The sequence below is a fragment of the Terrapene carolina genome, unplaced genomic scaffold (assembly GCF_002925995.2).
Source record: "Terrapene carolina triunguis isolate 2854851 unplaced genomic scaffold, T_m_triunguis-2.0 Scaffold232, whole genome shotgun sequence".
NCBI lineage: Eukaryota > Metazoa > Chordata > Testudines > Emydidae > Terrapene > Terrapene triunguis.
In genome coordinates this window covers 6,065,132-6,086,764 of record NW_020664583.1, presented here as the reverse complement: position 1 = coordinate 6,086,764, position 21,633 = coordinate 6,065,132, and the positions used below count along the sequence as shown (strand labels likewise).

The window sequence follows — 21,633 nt, the reverse complement described above, 5'->3', positions numbered from 1 at the left end:
TATTTGATGTATTGCTACTTAAGTGACAGTCAGTTCCATTTATCAGTGGGGAATTAGACTAAGGTGTTAGATCACTATCATCATCAGCCAATAATTGAATACAGAGATTTACAATCTTTATTACATACCTTCTTTCCTGTAACCATTGTGTATGAGAGCCACCTTGTGGAAGATAGTAGACTGCAGTTATTTTCTATCTGGTTCCCAAACTGGTCTGAAGAGATGACTGGGCACAAGGGCTGGTGTTCTTAGTTCCAGCTGCTGCTAAGTGTCCATACAATTCACTGCAAAGAGCAGTCTCAAGGCCTTTTAAAAAAAGGCACCTGGAAATGAGTTACCTCTAATAAAGAATGCTACTGCATTGGAGGAGAAGAGGGTATAGCAATTGCTGTTGTAGATAATACACCACCAAGAGGGACTAAAGTTAGTAGCGATCAGTACTTTCTAAAGAGGAGATGTGAACACAGTAAGCTGTGCTTCCCGATATGAACACGTTTGAGAGCCCCTAGTCTAGACAAATGACCACTGGTCAGTTTTGCCTTCTCATAAACTGCATCAGAAATAGAAAAAGCATTACTAACACTATTGCATCTCAATGCAGTCTAGCTTATTTATACATGCATAATGGACTATTTAAATCCAAATGCTACAGCAGATTAACATTTTACTTACTAATTTGCAGCTACTGGTACTGAAGACTATCAGGTAGATGAGAATTAATCATTTAAAACAAAAAACCCCAAAGTTGTCATGTTTCACAAATCCTAAACATTTAGAATGACAAAACGTAACAGTTAATTTTCATTGAAATTCACAAAGCCTCAATTTACAATCATAATTTCACATGAATTTTGACTTCCTCTTCTATTTTAAATCTGAACTATTGCTTTTTCTTCGTTATTGCAAAAGATTTTTGCCAACCTGAGCAGATCTCAGCTTCTGTCACACATTGTAGGTAATATAATCAGTATATCTCACCTCTTTTTGCAGCAGATGATAATGAAATGAACTTAACCTTTACTCTCACACTTCTCTCTATCTGAGATACATTTTGTAAAAAGTATTTCACAGCCTTCCGCAGTGGACAAATTCATAAAGTGTGTTGACCTGAGGAGATATTTACACAACTCTACATGTTACTGTAGCATAGCTGGCCTAAGGGGACAAAGGAAAGAAACACAAATCTTGAGTTTTAACATTTGATCTTTATTACTTGGCTCAAAGATCACGAGATTCATTTTGCCTAGAAGATTAAATTGAAGACCCAGTCATGTCAGAAAGGTTAGTTTAATCCCATCCAATCACTGCAACATAAAACAAACATACTAGACCATACTTAGAAGTTACCCCCTCTGGATGATGACTCACTTTTCCGAAACAGATGGGAATATGTATACAGCTTTTAGATAGTAATGAGTAATTCTTGCAATATATTTCCAGAACTCTCAATTTTTACAGGAGAGATGGGGGTGATCATTTACTTATTTTTACATTCTAGTATTTTTCTTTTACTAACTAAGATACAGTCAATGACATTATTTGTAAATTAAAATAGAATTGACAGCTTCAGATTCTCCTTTTTATTTTCAAGTACTGACACAATTTATTCACAAAGTCTATAAAAATATCTACTATACATAAAACATTTAACCATATAGAATTTTACAGCACCTCTGAAAGTTCTGAGATTAAAAACCCATATAGGGAAACATTTCCCTTTTATAACCACGCTTCCTTTACCAGGACGAAGCTCAAAACTACAGTAATCCAAACTCTATCTTGGTAAACCTCTGCTTTTCAAAGCACATTAAGAACATAATATTTGGGAATTTGCCTTGGATAACTATGGATAAAAGCTAGACTTGCTCAATTTACCATCATTAAACATAAATAATCCCTACTGTAGGTCGTGTGGCCCAGATCCAGAGGAAACAGGGCACCTTAGAGGATAGGGCTGTTCTGAACTATGAACAAATAGGTTATCAGAAGGGAAACCACTATATAGCATCTCTTCCCTCTACATAAGCATCTTTAGGGTTTGTTTTGCTGTGCATCAATAAATGTCTTAGCAGTGCTTTGTGCTATAACATTAGACAATAACTATTAATACAGCTAAATAAATATATATTTTTAAATGCATATTACTGGTTGCATGGATTACAGACAAAAAGCTTTTGATGCTAAGGTTCCAAGCAAGTGTTTTGATATCCTATGCATTCGTTTTCTGAAATGAAATCTAGCTATATGGCTTACTTCCAGTACATTGACTATATTGCTAAGACTAGCTTAATAAAACAAATCACAACAGCAGCACATATTAGAGTCCCCTGCCCTGCATAAAACAAAACAAAAAAACAATTTAGCCCTTGCCTGCAAGCTACTTTGACAGAACTCAATTCTCTGCACTGAAATTCAACTAAATGTATTAACGGATAAATGCAAGAGTTGGATTAACAGACATCAAAAAGATACTCCAATAACTAATGGGCAGCTTTCTTTATTTCATTAACAATTAGGTGTTGCTACCTAAATTCTATCATCCAACAACACATGTATAATATATATTATATATATATTGGCTTGGAACAATGAAGGTAGTGAGTGGCCTTGACATGCATAGAAAATTCTATTACTTTTTAGCATTGGACATAAAAGCACTTGCAATTTCACAGAAAGTTTAAAAAGATTTTAAAAACAAAATATAGAGATGACATTTTAAAAAAAATCAATTTCCAAATTCACTCAAGGGTTTTTGTACTTCTACAATTCTCAGGAGGCTAAAATCCTATTTTAACATTCTCCTCTATTTACTTAATGCTCCCACATAAAAAACCTTATACTTTTAGTGTGAAACTCACTCTATTAGAGCCCATTTAGGGTTTACATTGAAGTTTTCCTGCATTCAAGTGATGCATTGGGTCTTTTGAGGGCCCACTGAATGGGAGTATATTTCACCCTGAATGTGGAAGTTGTGTTCTCTCTTGGAAAGGTTGCTTAACCTGGACAGTACAGATATTCTGAAGGATATCTGTCATCTTACCCTTTATAATCTCTTTCTAGGATAATTAGACTATTAACAAGCCAGCTATCTGTACTTAAAACCGTCCTTCCATAACGATCAACTGTATAATAGTGCACCCCCACTATGGTACAAAATGCCATTTTGCACGGAGAAGATAAAGGAACTTACTGTGATAGCAAAGCCTCTCTCACTGTCAATATAATATAATATATAATATCAAATATTTTTTCTTGGGAAAGGGGAAATCATCCCTATTTCAAAAGACACACATACACGGTGCTTTGCAACACCTGAACTATGCTCAAACATAGATAGGGGATGGAAAAAAAGAGTAATTGAGAAACTTTTTCAGAGCAAGCCTCCAATATGAACTGGTTTTGTATCAAATGGAGCCTACAGAGCATTAAATGCAGAATTTCTCATGTATTCAAATAAAAATATATATATACACACACACTAAAAAAAAAAGTCATCTAATTCTAGGCAGTCATTCACAGTAAAAATAAGAGGTACTCTTAGAAAAGCCATTATTGAAAAAAGTAAAAGTTCAGTTAAAACTTGACATTAAGCTGACGAGCAATTAACAATCTTGCATGAGCCACAGGTGAAGAATAAAAACAGTTGAAAAACTGCATATTCACAGAAGAAAAATTAATAGCAACTTCACTGGGTTTCCCACAAATATTTCCAGTCTTGCACATTTCAACTTTCAGCATTAAGGGTCCTCCAGAATAATGGGTTTTCCCACAAGTCATTGAATCACATTCTAAAAGCCTTACAGTCAGAGGGAGTGTGTGCATGTGACACTGCTTGACCTCCTTGGATGTCTTCTCCAGTCTCATGTACCTGAGCTATTTCCTTAGTGCTTCTGTGGCAGGCAGGGGATATTGTCATGGTCCACGGGAGTTATAGATGATTAGGTACTGTCCTCAAGGCTTCCTCTCTCGAGCGATCCACACCTACATTCTGCAAGCCAAAGACAGAAAGGGGATTTAAGCAAAGTTTCTTCCTGCTTTGCTGTAGGTTTTTACTCAGTCTATGGCATATTACAAAGAGCAAAAGACAGACAGAATTTGCTTTTCTTACACAGCACCTTGGACACATTTTCTCAGAAGACTTAATAAAATGAGACATAAGGCCCAACCTACACCTACACCAGCCAGTATATAGAGTTCAAAAACCATGATTAAAACTTCATGCCAGCTCTTAAGTTCTCTACAAAGCCAACTCTCTAATACCAGATCACAGGCCTTCTTTGCTGCCAATAAAAAAGCATCAGTTAGGACATCCATTATGCCAGCTCTTAAAACACTCTCATACTGTCCACTGAGCATGTGTCTTATTAAGTTTATCTTTAAAGATGTGGTTCCTTTCTCCACACTATGCGCTATGCTAGTTTAGCTTGAACTGCACTCCTTGGACGAGCATAACCTCAGATACAGGCTTGCAAAGACTCCATAGGAAAATGAGGTAGCACTATGCACTTAGCAATAACTGTCACACACCTCTGGGCATTAGGCCCTGCTTGACTAAGATGAGGAATATGGGTCAGGTCCCCGAGTTATTCACTTACTCGTCCCCAAAATAGTAACTGTTCAGATTTCAAGTTTTATTAGCTACTAGCAGATTTTATATTAACTGAAATTGAGTGAATTCATTTTTACTGGTTTCTGCAGTCTTAGAGAAAGTGTTTTTCATTGACTATCTTCTCTGGTCTCACAAAACCAAGCACACAGGGCAAGACACTTGCATTCAAGGTTATTTGCTGGATAAGTAAAATGTAAATAAAACTGAAGGATCTATTCTCCCCTCCCCACAAGCATACAATTATTGTTAGGGCATACAGATACTATCATTCATATTACGCGGATAGGTGCCAGTGGTTGGCATTTAGATGCGATTTTAAAACCACTTTTTCTACCATCTGACTGCAATACTGTTCCCAAAGCTGTTTGGATAGCATATAGTTTCTATACCACTGTAGTTTCACTCTGAAACCATATACATTTTAACTGAGAAGTAACAAGTCTACAGAACTTGGGGAAGAAGATGGTTGCAGAAAAGTTTTGCATGCTTAGGGTTCTCTACTGCAGAGCCCTTTCTTTCAACCACTAACAAAAGGAAACCCCAGCTGCAAAGACCAATGATGTCACAGGAAAGACTCCCGCTGGCTTTGCATCAGGCCCATTATCAACGGATGGGAGATATAGCACCTATTGCTGACTTTGCCACAGACCATCTCCCTGTTCTGTGTTTTAACCACAAAATCACTCTCCTACTATAAACATTGTAAACTACCTTTACTGAAAATTCTGTCTGAACCTGCTTTTATTACTGCACTTCAGATTTTCATGAATTGCACAAATTTCACCAGAACCCCCCCACCCCCCGCCAGCCCATGTTTCTATGTAGTCTCAAAAGATATTTGAACTTCTTTTCTGATTTTGTTTTGGTCTAAAGGGCAATGAGGGGGCAAAGCTATTGCAGTACAACTATTAAAAAATAAGAGCTGGCACTTTTAGTAAGTTTATCAAGCTCCTCCTCTACAGCACACATCCATCCAGGCAATGACTTGATTTAATGAAAAAATAAAAAAGTGAGTTGGAAAATTGATTTTGGGATGATAAGTTGCTTTATTATACTTAATGGGATACTATCAAGTTACTGGAAAACAATTTGTTTTCAAAAATAAGTTTAAACGTGTTTCAGGGTTCTACACCTGCCAATATGCCCAACAACCACAACTGCTAGTCAATTTTTGTGGTTTTATACTCATATTTGCCTTTAAAAAAATATTCTTGTTGATCTGTAAAAACCTACATTAATAAGAAGACATACAATGACTTATACACAGCGGAAACGGCTGAACTGACTACACAGAGTACAGTCAAAAGCGCACAGAAAAGTAATTGAAAAACAGAGAAATCCGTTTTTTCCTCTACCCTATTTCAGTGACAGAAATCTAGCTCTTACTTGTGAAAACGGTATGTAGAAAAAAGCCTGTGATTTTTCTTAAGTTGAGGGCACCCCCACTTTTTCTTTTTTAAAACCTCTCTATTTTAATTCATTCCCTTTATTTCAAATCAACATTTATAGCATTGGATAGACACAGAAATTATTTTCTCACACACACTGAAATAGCTAAGGTTTCTGAAAAAACTAACGCCGGAGCACTGATGAGTCGTTGCAGGCTTTTTGAGCTCCAGGCAGTGAATCTGTTCCTCTGCCCAGCAGAGAATCAAGACCAGAACCACCTTTCATTTCAGTAAAATTAGGTGACGGTCCTGTTCCTGGAAGACTTTTCAGTACGTAATACCATCTTAAAACTGAGGAAGACAATGTGTGAGAGAGTGATAAGTGAGGACTGTTAGCTCACTGACTCTCCTTGCTGAAACAGTAAACAAGCAGAACCTGAAGAGTTTACAGTCTAATCAGAGATGTGCCAATAGGCTCAAGGGAGTGGTTCCAATAATGTTATTAAAACTTAGGTTAAGACCCCAGACTAGGGCAATATATCTTACGGGAGATCTGAGTCTTGTGAGAGAATTATGGAAACACCACTCTGTGAAAGTTAAGTTACCTGCAAGCCTGAAACCAAACTTTGAAACCCACACTGCCATCAACTAAGCCCATATGGAATCCCTCCAGAGGAAATTCAAGAGGTCATTCTGATGACACTGAAAACTGAGTTTTCTCTGGGCAGGCAGCAAATTCAGAATGTCTTTCAAACTCTTAATGGGATCAGGGGGTTCCAGGAGTTGAAGTGAGCCTTTATGATCTTTTCAGAGACTCCTTTTTCTTAAAGCAATAATCTCTTGTGCAACAAGCCAGCAGAGGCCAAATTCTGGAGAGAAGAGTGACTGTCCTGTTTTTGGGAGAGACTATAAGGGATTTGGAGTCAACGCCTGTCTATGGATATTTGGCCTTTAGCAAGCCAATCTTTGAATGGCCACAAAGGAGCAATGATGATGGTATTTGTTCAATCTGTCCATATTTTTCAGAATAACTTGTGCAACACTTGGATCAAAATGACACATCCACCAGGCTCTTGGGACTAAGTTATTGAAGGGTTGTCTACGTGGGCTGCCTGAGAGCCCCAGTATTGGCTGCAGTATATGGAAGGCTGGGCATTTGCTGTTGATTCAAAAAGATGGAAGGCAAGAAGCCAAATTCCAGGAAATCCCAGGGAAAATAAGAGGAGATCAAGAAGTTGTTGGAGTAGACTATATGCCATAATAGATGGAGGCCTAAGAGAAAAAAGAGGGAGACATCTCTATCAGAAAGAGTGCAATGAGGGAGAAAGGATTTGGGAAGGGAGAGAAAGGATGGCGTAGCTACATTGTCTGGAAATGAGAAGTTCTGGGCATAGTCCTAAGTCTTCCAGGGATTCATCTCAGATACCTATGGCAACCATGTCTGTGAGAGTAGATGGAACCAGGATGGGAGAGAGCTTAATAGTGGTTTTTTACTGGCAGGAATTGTGCAGCTCTTGAGACTGCCTAGATGGGCTTATGCCTGTCTCCAGGATATCCTTGGTTTGCAAGAAAAACAAGTCTGGAAGGAATGAAGTAGGGAGGACAGTATTTTTCAGAAAGAAGCCAGACAAGGAGTTGTTAAATACACTGAAGGCAGACATGGCTAGTTTACTACACAAAAATAAAAATAAAAAAATACCAGACTCAATTTGTGAAAAGCATTTACATCCAAAACCCAAAAGGTAAAATACATAAAAATAAATGAATAGATATTTTAAATCAGTGTATTGTAGCAGCTTAGGTACTATAACTAGCTGATTTCCCTTGGAGCTCTGTACAAACAACGGTTAAAAATCCATTCTCTCCTCTACTAGGGTTTTCTCTAGTGCTACAATAACTGTACGCGGTTTTTGAACCACTTACTCCATTGCCACATCCAGGCAGTTATACAGACTGAAAAAGACCTCTTAGAACTACTTACTGACTCTTACCTACACCTGCAGGATGTAAGTATTACAGGCATCAGACAGCAGAAGCAGCTTTAAGTTAACTTTGAATATATATTTACTATTGCATGGGATTCTCCTTAGTAATGGGCCACACACACACACTCTCTCTCTCTCATTTACTCACTATCTTGTTACTTTTCCACATCTCTGGTTTACATAACTAACTTCCCTGCAAACCTCTCAAGGATACCTACCCATGGCAGCAACAGGAACAGAACCCAGGTCAATTGACTCCCAGTCTAATGTCCTACCCAGTGATACATGCTATCACTTGAAACAAATTCTATACTAGGATTTTATCTGTACAATAGACTATTTACATGAGCCAGCTAGCTATCAATTAATCCCTATCACTATAGTATTTAGGAGCTCATAATGGGGTACATGACCTCAACAGAAATTATCAAAAAATGCAAATAGTTAATTTCAACAAAATGCAAAATGTTTGTAAAAAATGTACAAGCTGGAGAAATAGACCTATTAACTGAACAAACAGTTTACACAACAAGGGATTTGTGCTATTCTTTTAGATGAAAAGCAATTGCTTAGAAAACAGCCTATTTTCCAAGATTCGATGCAATGAAAACAAAGCTGCCCCTGTTACTCGGACACCTCTAATTTTAATTTGGTCTCTATCCCCCAAAAAACAGCAAGGTCGTGCTGCTACTCAACTTTCAAATGAGCTACAGTCTCTTTTTGTACAATGTGTGAAGGATTTTAGACACTGGCATGTTGCACTCTCTTGGTGAATAACTGCTTGACAATCCGTAGTAAACACACCATCTTTCACACAAACATTCTATTAATGCTTCGGGAGGTGTGTGCACCCATTTTGGCCAGGACAACCTCCAACCACTTTTTTTTTTTTTTTTTTTTTTTTTTTTTTTTAAGTATAAGCTAAAATCTAGGTACAGACTAATCTGAAATGGCCATTGCCCTTTGTATTGTACCCAAGGTAAGCTCTGATAAGATGTATGCACTATTGAAGACTCAAAGGTGAAGACTCAAAGACTATGTGATAACTCAAAGGTCATCCACATATGCGCTAGGAGCAGCATACTACTAGGAGTAAGTGTGGCTGCTGCTTGCCAGACCATGAATAGGGCACTTTAAGATTCTGTGTTTCTTAATTCCTAAACAAAAGAAACCAAATGAAAATTGTTACTATGTGCCCAAAGAACTCTGCCATCCGCCCAATGCAGAAATATATTTTAAGAAAAATCGCACACATTAAACTACTCATATACTTCTCCTCATTATGTTTGAAGTCTGGAATAAAATAAGCTTCAACTTGCTAGCCTCCTCTCCAAATATATATCATTAAAGAGTTTGGTAATCTAGCAGATCTACCAGACTAGCACTATGGATCAGTAGAACTAAACGTTTTGCTAACTATGGAAATGTTATTTTCTGCTACATTTAACAGTCCAATCACTCCCAAGCCCAGGGAAACAAGTACTACTTGTGCCCAGCTTGTGCTTATCACACACAGTATGTTATGCATCGTAGCTTTCATACTTCAACTAAAGTCCAACAGTTACTGGACCTAAAAAAAATCAATTTAAAAATTAAAACTGCAAGATCACAGGATTATAGAAATCTTTAAAAAAAAAAAAAAAAGAACAGCAAACAGCAGCCAATTAAGGTTCAACTGAATTAGTATAATACAGTTTCACTATGCCTAGACAATTTTAGACGTTATGTGCTGTACAATGATTTAAATATTATTTTTGTAATTGGTTTTAAAGTGATTGGAATGATTTTTTTTAAAAGATGTATTTTAAAGTAATAGGATGAAAACAGCACCACACGTTTGATAGCTGATCTGGACACGGGTTCACTGGTGAGCAGGGACTGTTACAAGGGCTTCCTCGGGAGGTCTGGAAATGTCTACATTCTGTATAATAATAAAAATACAGAGGAGAATATTTATCATGCAGCAATAAGCAGCAGTAAAATATCAATCAGCTTCCTTCACAAGTACACAGCTGCACTTCAACAAAAGATTTTTCACTCAGAAAATTCAGTGAAGTAACAGCTTTTTAATGCATTAGAACATACAGCAGCACAACTTATATAAAATAACCATCAATCCTACATAAATCTTATTGCTAACACTTCTGTTATTCACATGTAGAGGATTCCTATTATAGACCCCAATCAGGAAAACTCTTAAGCATGTGCTTAAATCTATTCCTACCCAGGAGAACCACTGAACACATACTTGATTTCAATAGGAGTTGAGTATATAAACTGGTTTCTCTGAATAGCAATACTTTCCTGAACTAGAGCCGTACACTGCATTTCCATAGCATGATCTTCACTTTACTTGTAATATAGCTAGTTTAGAATACAAAAACTACACCTGATGCAGTGAGTTATGACAAAATCCCTCCTCCAAGACTAAAACGGTACCTATGGGTAGACCTCTGATTATTTTGCAGAAGTTGTACAGTATTGTCCATGTTCAATGCAGCACGCGTTCAAAGGGTAGACAGTTTAGCTGATAAGCCTGATGTTGGCTGCACCCATGCAGCTCAAGTTGGTGGCCTACAACAGTATCACCAAATTCAAACAAAGTACCTGCTAACCTAGTACCCTACCTACTACTTTAAATAAAAACCAAATGATGTGCATTCAGGTTCAATTTGAAAGATCAATTCATTCTTCAAATCAAAGCCATTTCAATTCCAAAAATATATTTTCCATTTTAAAAAAAGGCTTTGGGCATTTGGGTTACATGTTTCTCTCTTTGTTCACTTCCCTGATTCTGTGTTAGGGTGAGCAAATTTCTCTTTTATTTTTATGATAAAAACTGAATTAACTGAAATAAATCTAAAAATGAGTTTTTGCAGTGAATCTCTAATTTATGGACTAAGATATGTAGCAAAGGAAACAGATTTTCCTGCCATACAAAGGCATTAAACTTGCTTTCTGAAATAAAATCCAAAACATCAGAGAAAGAACTCAAATGATTGTTGAAGTAGTTCCATAAGATTTATTATGGGAAAAAACAAAGATCACTCCTCCTTCATCCTATCCAGATTGAGACTGAAGTCATTACAAATCTGATGCTACTGTACATGACCAGTCAGATCTGCAGTTCAAATTCAGATAGATCATCTTTATTATAGAAAACACAGGAAAGTCAGTTATTCTACTCCTTTATATGTATTTTTGCAATGTAAAAATGACAGTCTTGAATTTTTCTTAGAGTACATAAAGTATTTTAAAACAGTTTTTTCAACATCTGCTATGCACTATAGCATGCCTTATGTATTGATATGGAATTTATATCTAAGAGGCGCACACAGTACAATTATTAGGAAAGTATCTTGTTTGTAATGGTAATTTTTAAAAATTAAATACTATAGCTGTTCAGCTTTAATAAAGAGTATTTTAAAATTAGATTTTACAGTAGCAGTTACCATTTACACAGATAGCATAAAGGAAATATTTTATACTCTATACCACACTCTAATCCCGACCTAATCAACTTAGCCTTTCATCCTGCCTAGTTAGTTTAACTGTATACTACGAAGTTTACTCAGTGTGGGTCTTTCAGAAGACATCTCAAGTACAGGTCCCGTCTGTGACTCTCTATGGGTAATAAAATCCCCATGGGTCTTCCCTGAAAAAACCTCAGGTTTACCCTACTATCCTTTGTCAAACTTTTCCACTAGTTTCACTACTGTACAGTTGTTGCCTGACTTCTGCCCTTCTCCCCAAACATGATTACATTTCAGCAGTACCAGATGTGTAGTTTGTCAAGCATTTCAGGTCAAAAGGTGCTAAGTAACAGCATTAGGTGCTCAGGTAACCATAATTATAACATTTAGAGCTAATGCAGTGACTCAACAGATTCTCTTCCCAAATAAACGTTTTTAATAAGCTAACATCATAATAAATATTCCCAATAGCAATTTCCTGGAAATACGTGGCATGCTGCAAGACACTGGCAGACTGAGGTTAATCAGCAGCTCTTCATCTGAACTGCAGGAAACAGTTATTTGGATCATCACTGAAAAAGTCATGGCTTGAAAATAAGGATATTCACAAAGGGGCACATAAGGATGTCATTTTGGTGGTAAAGAACATGTTCAATTCGTCAGAATTGTTTAATATTCCATCTGATGGGTGAGGTGAAGTGTTTGCCAGAAAGCATCCCATTATTTACACTCTGTTCCTATTAAGTGGCTTTCAGCATAATATGCAAGCTGCATCAAGAAGAATAGATTAAAAATCTGGTAAAATGTAATACATGAAGGGAAAGAAGTAATGAAAGCAGTGAAGCCTAATCATGGTAAAAAACATCCATAATGAAAGCATTTGACTAGAATCGCTACTGAAACCAATGTTTTGTCAACTCAGTGTAACTAAGATAATAAAACTTCTTGCAAAGCCCGGTAGCAAACAGCATGCAATAAACTGATTAGTCACAAAAAAGCCATATATACTCAAATATATAAATCATATTACACACACATCATTTCCATGCACACAAACATACAAAAACTCATATCTTCACACACGTATGGCCCTGATCAATACCACAAATCCCAACTTCTCACTATAATATAAATTGACTATACTGCACTAATCCATTCGCCTCAACTCTACCCATATTATTCTTTGCAATGGTAGCCAATTTACTTCAAGGGAGACTTAAAGCATAGACACAAAAGCTAGTAGCATAAGCACCAGGCATATCAAGTTTGGGTAAGCTTTTATAATCCATCAATGGCAGAGCCTTTTGGGAGTAATATGGTCGATCCAAACTCATGTTACTATAGAATGCTATGGCACCACACAGCATCTCATACTCTGATTCAGCAAGAATGCAATAAGTTACCACAAGCCTGACTTCCTAACTCTGCTTACACATTACACACATACAAGACACTGGGGGGGTATACGGGTTGAGCTTGACTAGCTACATCCACTGAGATATCTCAAGTTAGGTATCTCAGTGTAAACACACCCCTATCTTCTGCAGTGAAAAGATGAAGTCTCAGTTGGCTGGGCTTGCTTTGAGGTGGTCAAGATGACAGATATAAAAACACCCGTTCCTTCTCTGTGCTAGTGTTCCCACCATTGGCTAGCATTGCTAAAAATTCTCAGTATAGAAAAAGCCCTGTAATTGCAGTCAGCCTAAAGCAAGATAGACTTCATTAATCCCTACTATCAACAGTTCTTGCACGTTTTGGAAATGCATGGGGAACTATGCCAATTCCAAACTGGAAAAAGAGCTCAATCAAAATTTTCCTCTAATGTTTAAAATACATTATCATGCACTTGGAAAGTGAAATAGATGCATGATAAGTTAGTTCCTAACAGACTGAATAGCTTATTCATTGCTTTGATCATTACTAAGTCTTTGGCATTTGTGTTTTCTAACATAAAAATATAAAAGGCATTGACTTAGAAACACTATGTACACACAGTTGATATTTCTAAATGCAAGAGCCAGTTTACCTTTATGTCTGAAATGTAAAATTTCTTTTCACAAACTTATCTAGAAAACAATACCCAGATGAGTAACGTACTGGTTACACAAAGTTGGTGTGTAAAGTTAAATATGCTCAGCAATTGTAGCAAATTAATTCTAAATCTGGATAATACACTTTTTTTATGATAATCATCTCAGAAAATGCAATGTATTAAGGTATTTGTATTGAACACTTGTCCTACCTCTGGTTTATCTCTATGTGTGTTTACAGCTTCAACGTTCAGGAATATAGATTCCACCTTACAACCTGTTGAGAGAAATTAACCAGATAAGTAACTAATGTTTCTAAAACTGTGTTGCTTTTTAAAAAAAAGTTACAGTAAATATGTGATCTAACTTTAAAAGATTATTTCCTGTCCTTCCATCCACCTCTTGGCTTTCACTTGGAATTCCTTTGCTAAGTGCTGATTGTCCTTGGCCTCACAATGAACCAACCCCAGTGGATTTAGTATTTATCCCAGTTTGGTGATTAATCCAGTTCTCACTATCTTCAACCTCACATTCTTCTTCTTACTTTTAACAAGACAGGGAAACTAAGTAATTCACTTTGTTCAAAAACCCTCAAAAATGATCATAGGCATACACACAATCATAAAATTTCACATCCACTTCTGTTTTCTGGAATATTTTTAGCCTTAGCATCACATTGTAATGCAGAAGATAAATACTGATCTCAAACTCTTCATAACGGTGAATGTGACCGAATGCATGTATATTTCAGATTTTTAAAAGCCCACATTACTAAGGCTGGCACAGGCAAAGCTATTAAATTATTATTAAATTTACCTAACATTTTAACAATTTATATAAATGGAAATCTAAAACTAACCTCTGGGGAGAAGCCAATTTTTTTTCCATTCGATGAGCCAGCAAGCTCAGAGAAAGTAGGAAAGCCATATTTGTCTCTCATGCTGGATTGGTTTTAACAGATGCCTCCAGCAAAAACTGATCCATTTACAGACTAGTGACTATCCAGTGCATTAAAAAAAAAAAAAAAAAATCTGCACTCTCCATAATTTGGTGGTCTGTCCTCACTCCTCAGCTATGTTTAATAACCAATGGCTGTAGTTCAGGTCTCATATTACTAAGACATCATTATTTTTATGAAATACACTACAAAATATGAATTAGTATATGCTCTGAAACCTCACACAACATTAAAGCAAAGTACCATTTATGATGCATTATTATGTGTGTTCTAATTAGTCTGTTCACTTACTAATTACAGTGAATCAGAGAAGTTATAATGCATTCTTTCCCCAAATGCAAGTCAAGCAGAAATCCACCCTACTTCCAAAAATTAAAGCTACATCAACAGTCAGGATGGTACAAATTTGTACCGTTCCTTAGAGGAGGATCTTTTTTGACTAAGGGTATGTCTAGACTACGAAATTAGGTCGAATTTATAGAAGTCGATTTTTTAGAAATCGATTTTATACAGTCGATTGTGTGTACCCCCACTTAAGACCATTAACTCGGCGGAGTGCGTTCACAGTACCGAGGCTAGCGTTGACTTCCAGAGCATTGCACTGTGGGTAGCTATCCCACAGTTTCCACCGCCCATTGGAATTCTGGGTTGAGCTCCAAATGCCTGATGGGGCAAAAACGTTGTCGCAGGTGGTTCTGGGTAAATGTCGTCAAACCCGCCCCCCCCCCCCCCCGGAAAGCAATGGCAATACATCGTTTCTCGCCTTTTTTCCTGGGTTACCCATGCAGACGACATACCACGGCAAGCATGGAGCCCGCTCAGCTCACCGTCACCGTATGTCTCCTGGGTGCTGCCAGACATGGTACTGCATTGCTACACAGCAGCAGCTCATTGCCTTTTGGCAGCAGACGGTGCATTATGACTGGTAGCTGTCGTCGTCGTCTCCTGGGTGCTCTTTTAGCCGACCTGGGGCACCTGGGCAGATATGTGTGCTCCTGGCTGGCCTTGGTGAGGTCAGCTGGGGGCACCTGGACATAAATAGGAAACAACGATGCCCAGCAGTCGTACTGCACCGTCTTCTGGCGAGCAGCCAGAAGACGACAATGGCTAGCAGTCATACTGCACCGTCTGCTGCCAGCCTAAGATGTATAAGAGAGATGGAGTGGATCAAAACAATAAAGAGACCAGATTTGTTTTGTATTCATTTGTATTCATTTGCTCCCCCCTCCATGAATAGTGGGAGGAGGGATAGCTCAGTGGTTTGAGCATAAGCCATGTTGTCAGTCGCCCCTCCCTCCATCTGAGCAACAGCAGACAATCGTTTCGCGCCTTTTTTCAGCGCAGACGCCATAGCACGGCAAGCATGGAGCCTGCTCAGATCACCGCCGCAATTATGAGCACTGTAAACACCACGCGCATTATCCTGAAGTATATGCAGAACCAGAACCTGCAAAAACAAAACCAGGCGAGGAGGCAACGGCAGCGCGGTGACGAGAGTGATGAGGACATGGACAGAGACTTCTCTCAAAGCACGGGCCCCGGCAATGTGGACATCATGGTGGTAATGGGGCAGGTTCATGCCGTGGAACGCCGATTCTGGGCCCAGGAAACAAGCAGAGACTGGTGGGACCGCATAGTGTTGCATGTCTGGGACAATTCCCTGTGGCTGCAAAACTTTCACATGTGTAAGGGCACTTTCATGGAACTTTGTGACTTGCTTTCCCCTGCCCTGAAGCGCAAGAATACCAAGATGAGAGCAGCCCTCACAGTTCACAAGCGAGTGGCGATAGCCCTGTGGAAGCTTGCAACGCCAGACAGCTACCGGTCAGTCGGGCATCAATTTGGAGTGGGAAAATCTACTGTGGGGGCTGCTGTGATCCAAGTAGCCAACACAATCAAAGAGCTGCTGATTATCAAGGGTAGTGACTCTGGGAAATGTGCAGGTCATAGTGGATGGCTTTGCTGAAATGGGATTCCCTAACTGTGGTGGGGCGATAGACAGAACCCATATCCCTATCTTGGCACCGGAGCACCAAGCCAGCGAGTACATAAACAGAAAGGGGTACTTTTCAATGGTGCTGCAAGCACTGGTGGATCACAAGGGACGTTTCACCAACATCAACGTGGGATGGCCGGGAAAGGTACATGACGCTCGCATCTTCAGGAACTCCGGTCTGCTTCAAAAGCTGCAGCAAGGGACTTTCTTCCCAGACCAGAAAATAACCGCTGGGGATGTTGAAATGCCTATAGTTATCCTTGGGGACCCAGCCTACCCCTTAATGCCATGGCTCATTAAGCCATACACAGGCAGTAGTCAGGAGCCTGAACAGTAGTCAGGAGCTGTTCAACTATAGGCTGAGCAAGTGCAGAATGGTGGTTGAATGACGCCACCTATCATCTTAGGCCCGCCACTTATTATCTTCAGCCTGCCACCTGTCCTCACATTCATATTGTGCTTTCCTGGACTCTGACACTATCTGCCTCCACGCATTCTGTGGGGCTCTTTCAGTGTGGGAGGACTGCATGAGCTCAGAGAACATTTCATCGTGAGTGCGTTTTTTTCACCTTCTAATCTTCGCTAGCCTCTAGGAAGGAGAAGATAGTGTGAGCGTTGAAACATTTGCAGCTGGTGGAGGGAAAAAAAGGGAGAGTGGTAGTTAAAAACATGAATTTTAGAGGACAACGGGTAGACTCTTTCATGGTAAACCTTGCTGTTAACATTACATAGCACATGTGCTTTCGGTACAAGGTCGCATTTTGCCTCTTATTGAGGGTATGCCGGTTTGGTGTGAGAGATCTTTCATGCAGGGCCGGGCAACAGAATTTGGCTTGCAGGCAGCCATGGTTAGACACAGTCTTTTGGCTTCTTTAACCTTCATTACATGTGGGAATGATTTCAAACAGCAGTGCCCTCATTTCCCATACCAAGCAGCCGTTGGGTTGGCCATTTAAAAGGAGGAGGGGCTGCGGTTTCCGGGTTAACGTGCAGCACAAACCCAACTAAACCCCCTCCACACACACACCCAATTCTCTGGGATGATCGCTTCACCCCTCCCGCCACCGCGTGGCTAACAGCGGGGAACATTTCTGTTCAGCCACAGGCAAACAGCCCAGCAGGAACAGGCACCTCTGAATGTCCCCTTAATAAAATCACCCTATTTCAACCAGGTGACCAGGAATGATATCACTCTCTTGAGGATAACACAGAGAGATAAAGAACGGATGCTGTTTGAATGCCAGCAAACACCGGGACCATACGCTGCCATGCTTTGTTATGCAATGATTCCAGACTACGTGCTACTGGCCTGGCGTGGTAAAGTGTCCTACCATGGAGGACAGAACAAGGCTGCCCTCCCCAGAAACCTTTTGCAAAAGTTTTGGGAGTACATCCAGGAGAGCTTTATGGTGATGTCCCTGGAGGATTTCCACTCCATCCCCAGACACGTTAACAGACTTTTCCAGTAGCTGTACCTACCGCGAAAGCCAGGGCAAATTAATCATTAAACACGCTTGCTTTTAAACCATGTATAATATTTACAAAGGTACACTCACCAGAGGTCCCTTCTCCGCCTGGCGGGTCCAGGAGGCAGCCTTGGGTGGGTTCGTGGGGTACTGACTCCAGGTCCAGGGTGAGAAACAGTTCCTGGCTGTCAGGGAAAACGGTTTCTCCGCTTCCTTGCTGTGAGCTATCTTCCTCATCCCCAAAACCCGCATCCCTGTTGCGTGCTACTCCATTGACAGAGTCAAAGCACAGGGGTGGTGTAGTGGTGGCTGCACCCCCTAGCATGGCATGCAGCTCATCATAGAAGCGGCATGTCTGGGGCTCTGACCCGGAGTGGCCGTTTGTCTCTCTGGTTTTTTGGTAGGCTTGCGTCAGCTCCTTAAGTTTCACGTGGCACTGCTGCGGATCCCTGTTATAGCCTCTGTCCTTCATGCCCTTGGAGATTTTTTCAAATGTTTGGGCATTTCGTCTTTTGGAATGGAGTTCTGATAGCACGGATTTGTCTCCCCATACAGCAATCGGATCCCATACCTCCCGTTCGGTCCATGCTGGAGCTCTTTTGCCACTCCATCATGGTCACCTCTGCTGATGAAATCTGCACTCACCTGCAGATCGCCACGCTGGCCAAACAGGAAATGAGATTCAAAAGTTCGCGGGCCTTTTCCTGTCTACCTGGCCAGTGCATCGGAGTTGAGAGCGCTGTCCAGAGCGGTCAGAATGGAGCACTCTGGGATAGCTCCCGGAGGCCAATACTGTCGAATTCGACCACACTACCCCAAATTCGACCCGGCAAGGTCGATTTCAGCGCTAATCCCCTTGTCGGGGGAGGAGTACTGAAATCGATTTGAACAGCCCTTCAAGTCGAAAATAACGGCTTCGTCATGTGGACGAATGCAGGGTTAAATCAATCTAACGCTGCTAAATTCGACCTAAACTCGTAGTGTAGACCAGGGCTAATATTGAGAAACCCATTTGCAACTAGTAATGAGAGAATACACTGGGCCAGATGGCCATATCCTGCAGAAAAGCCCATTAAAAGGGCCTGGGGTGAACCCTATTAGTTTTTCCACTGGCACTCTCGTCCCCACACACAAGCAGCAAAGGGTTCAAACCCCTGATATTTTACTCCTGTGGGAATTCTGCACCACTGTGCACATGCTGAATACATGTTCCCCACAGAATTTTTTTCTCTGAAGAAAATACATTCTGCTGGAGAGGTGCTGCAGTTACACCTTTTGCCCACCAGGGGCTGCTCTGGCACCCGAACAGAGGGCAACTGATTCTGGGTGGGAGCAGGCCTCTGCCAATAGGGAGGAGACGAGGCTGTGTTCCACACAGCGCCCTACCCATGGGGCCAGGTGAGGAGGCACAGAACATGGAAGGGGATGGACAGAGCGAGGGTGCTGAAAGACTGAGGTTCAGAAGGGCTAGTGGGGGGACAGACTGGGGCAGGGGCTGAATGGGAGTGAGGATGCAGGGGTACATGGGGATGGGAGAGCAATGGTGGCTGAGTGAGGGTGCAGAGACACATGGGGATGGGGCAGATGTGCCTGATTGAATGGGAAAAGTTAGGAGTCAGCCAGGGTCTGCATAGGTGAGGCTCCCCAACTCCCTAACAGTCCCTCCCCCACAAAACCAAACTGCTCCATACTTCTCCCTCCCATACCCAACAGCCCTCCAGGTTCACTCCCAGGCTTCTTTCCAGCAATTACTTCCCTCTTCCTTAGCTCCTCCATTACTCCTGACTCCCCCAAGCCTTTGCATTGCTTCTGAGGGGTGCAGGAAATACATTTCTGTATTGTAGTTTAAATGAATTATTACTTAAAATTCTGTACTAATATAACTAGTAAGGAATCTATTTGTCAAAAACATTTTCTGGATTTTTGTTGTCTCTATTGTTACAGACATACTTGTTGACAGGTATTTTTAAATAAATTACCAAAATAATTGAAACTGGCTTGATTATATTGTGTTATTTTGACAAATAAAATACGCAGAATTTTAAAATATTGTGCACAGAATTTTTAATTTTGTTGGCACAAAATCCCCCCAGGAGTAATATGTGCAGCTGCTGGGGAACTGTTCGATTCTAAAACTATTTCCACAGAGGTTTCTGAGCCTTCTGCTCCCCTGCCATTAACTGAGAGATTCTCTCAGAGCCCCAGACTCCCTGCCTTGTCTCCTTAAGGGGGGTTCCAAAAGCACAGAATTTTGTATAGAAGTTAATATAGCATCAGATGGTTAACTTTTAAGCAGATTCCTCAGAGTGGGTTGTAGGAGAGTGTTAAGATAATAAGCATAGCCCATCTGTCCATCCCCACTAGTCACTAGGGATGAACACACTGCCAAGTAGGATTCTTGGGGAATGATCTGACACATAGCAAGTACTTATGGGAACTAACATAGTCCAATTACACACATAAGAAAGGGACTAAGACATGTTAAGTTCAAAGCACTAGGTAATGACAACTTACTAGGGGACAAAGGTTTCCCAAACACATGAAACACACATGGTTATTAAATATCTCATGCTTTTTCACATCTTGTCTCATGGAATCCAAGTGACATATCAATATTAGTTTCCCAGAAATATTAACAAATTAAAATGTTTATATATTTTAACTTCTGAAGACAAATGTCATGGTTTCAGTTGGTGAAATTACTAAAAAGTAGGTTATGCTGCACCTATCAATCACACAAATACAAAAATCCATCCTCAAAAGCACAGCCTTCTTCCTATTTTAGTCAACAGGAGCTAGAGGGGGTCTCATTGTTAATTCTGTTTTCCTATCTGGTATCTTAAAATACTGTTAATAACATTCAGGTCCAATGTCTAAATACAGACTACAAAGTACTCAAAATCACTCAACAGTTCAGTACAATTTCTATATGAAACACTAGAATAGTTTGGGACTGGTAACTTGTACAAGATGCCTCCCTTCTCTGTTAAGATATTTTTAAATACCAGAACTCCCAGCACATCTGCCTTGCAACTTGTTATAAATGATTTTGGACACCAGGTGTCACTACAGTGAAGAGTTCTCTTAGCTTGTTTAAAAAGCAAGAATATTTTAGATCATTGTTATGAAGTCTATAAAAATCTCTTTTTTTTCCAGATACGAATTCCCCTGGTTTTTAACAACTATTTCCTTAATCTTACTTAGATCTGAACAGAAGCCAATTTGGGTTTGTTTTTGTTTAAACTGGATATATATATTGTTTAGCCTTTGCCATTTGAATTCCATCGTGTAGTTAAATTGTCAAATGATTTTTTGGTAACTCGTTCCCAGATAAATCGTGAGAAATTTTTCTCCATCTACAATTAATCTTCTGAACAGTGATTAGCCATCACTGTGTACAATTAAACAATTATTCTAAGGACAATGTAATGAAGCACATTAAAATAAGACATGCTGAATCAGGGTTGAGATGCACTTAATCTTAGTAGTGATAAGTTTATGAACTGTGTCTGAAAAACCACTCTAGAATTTATTGAATTTTATTTCTTGTATTCTGTAGACTTCTGGTAAATCTAAGAGTTTAGATTTGCTGAAAAACAATCTAACAGTAATAATTGTTAATGAAGAGTTTTACAGAAAGTGGGGACACAGCCAGGAAAAAAGAAAAAAAAATTTTTTATTTTTTTTTAAAGAGAGACCATAAATAAATACCTCAGAAAAAGCAACCA

General features: G+C 39.6%; 1 protein-coding gene across 3 annotated transcripts in view; it reads right to left on the bottom strand.

Annotated features, from left to right (window-relative positions):
• Window positions 1-1,185: 1,185 nt before the first annotated feature.
• PFKFB4 (6-phosphofructo-2-kinase/fructose-2,6-biphosphatase 4) overlaps window positions 1,186-21,633 on the bottom strand; it is a 60,623-nt gene continuing 40,175 nt past the window's right edge. The window contains exons 13-15 of one of the 3 annotated variants that reach the window (XM_026656683.2): window positions 13,698-13,762; window positions 9,818-9,903; window positions 1,186-3,988 (exon numbers count right to left, since the gene is read on the bottom strand). In XM_026656683.2, coding sequence (XP_026512468.1) covers window positions 9,844-9,903; window positions 13,698-13,762 — 125 coding nt within the window. In that variant the 3' untranslated portion in view covers window positions 1,186-3,988; window positions 9,818-9,843. Of the gene's footprint in view, window positions 3,989-9,812; window positions 9,904-13,697; window positions 13,763-21,633 lie in introns of all 3 variants that reach the window. The other 2 variants (XM_029912579.1, XM_026656684.2) reach the window with 2 other exon arrangements.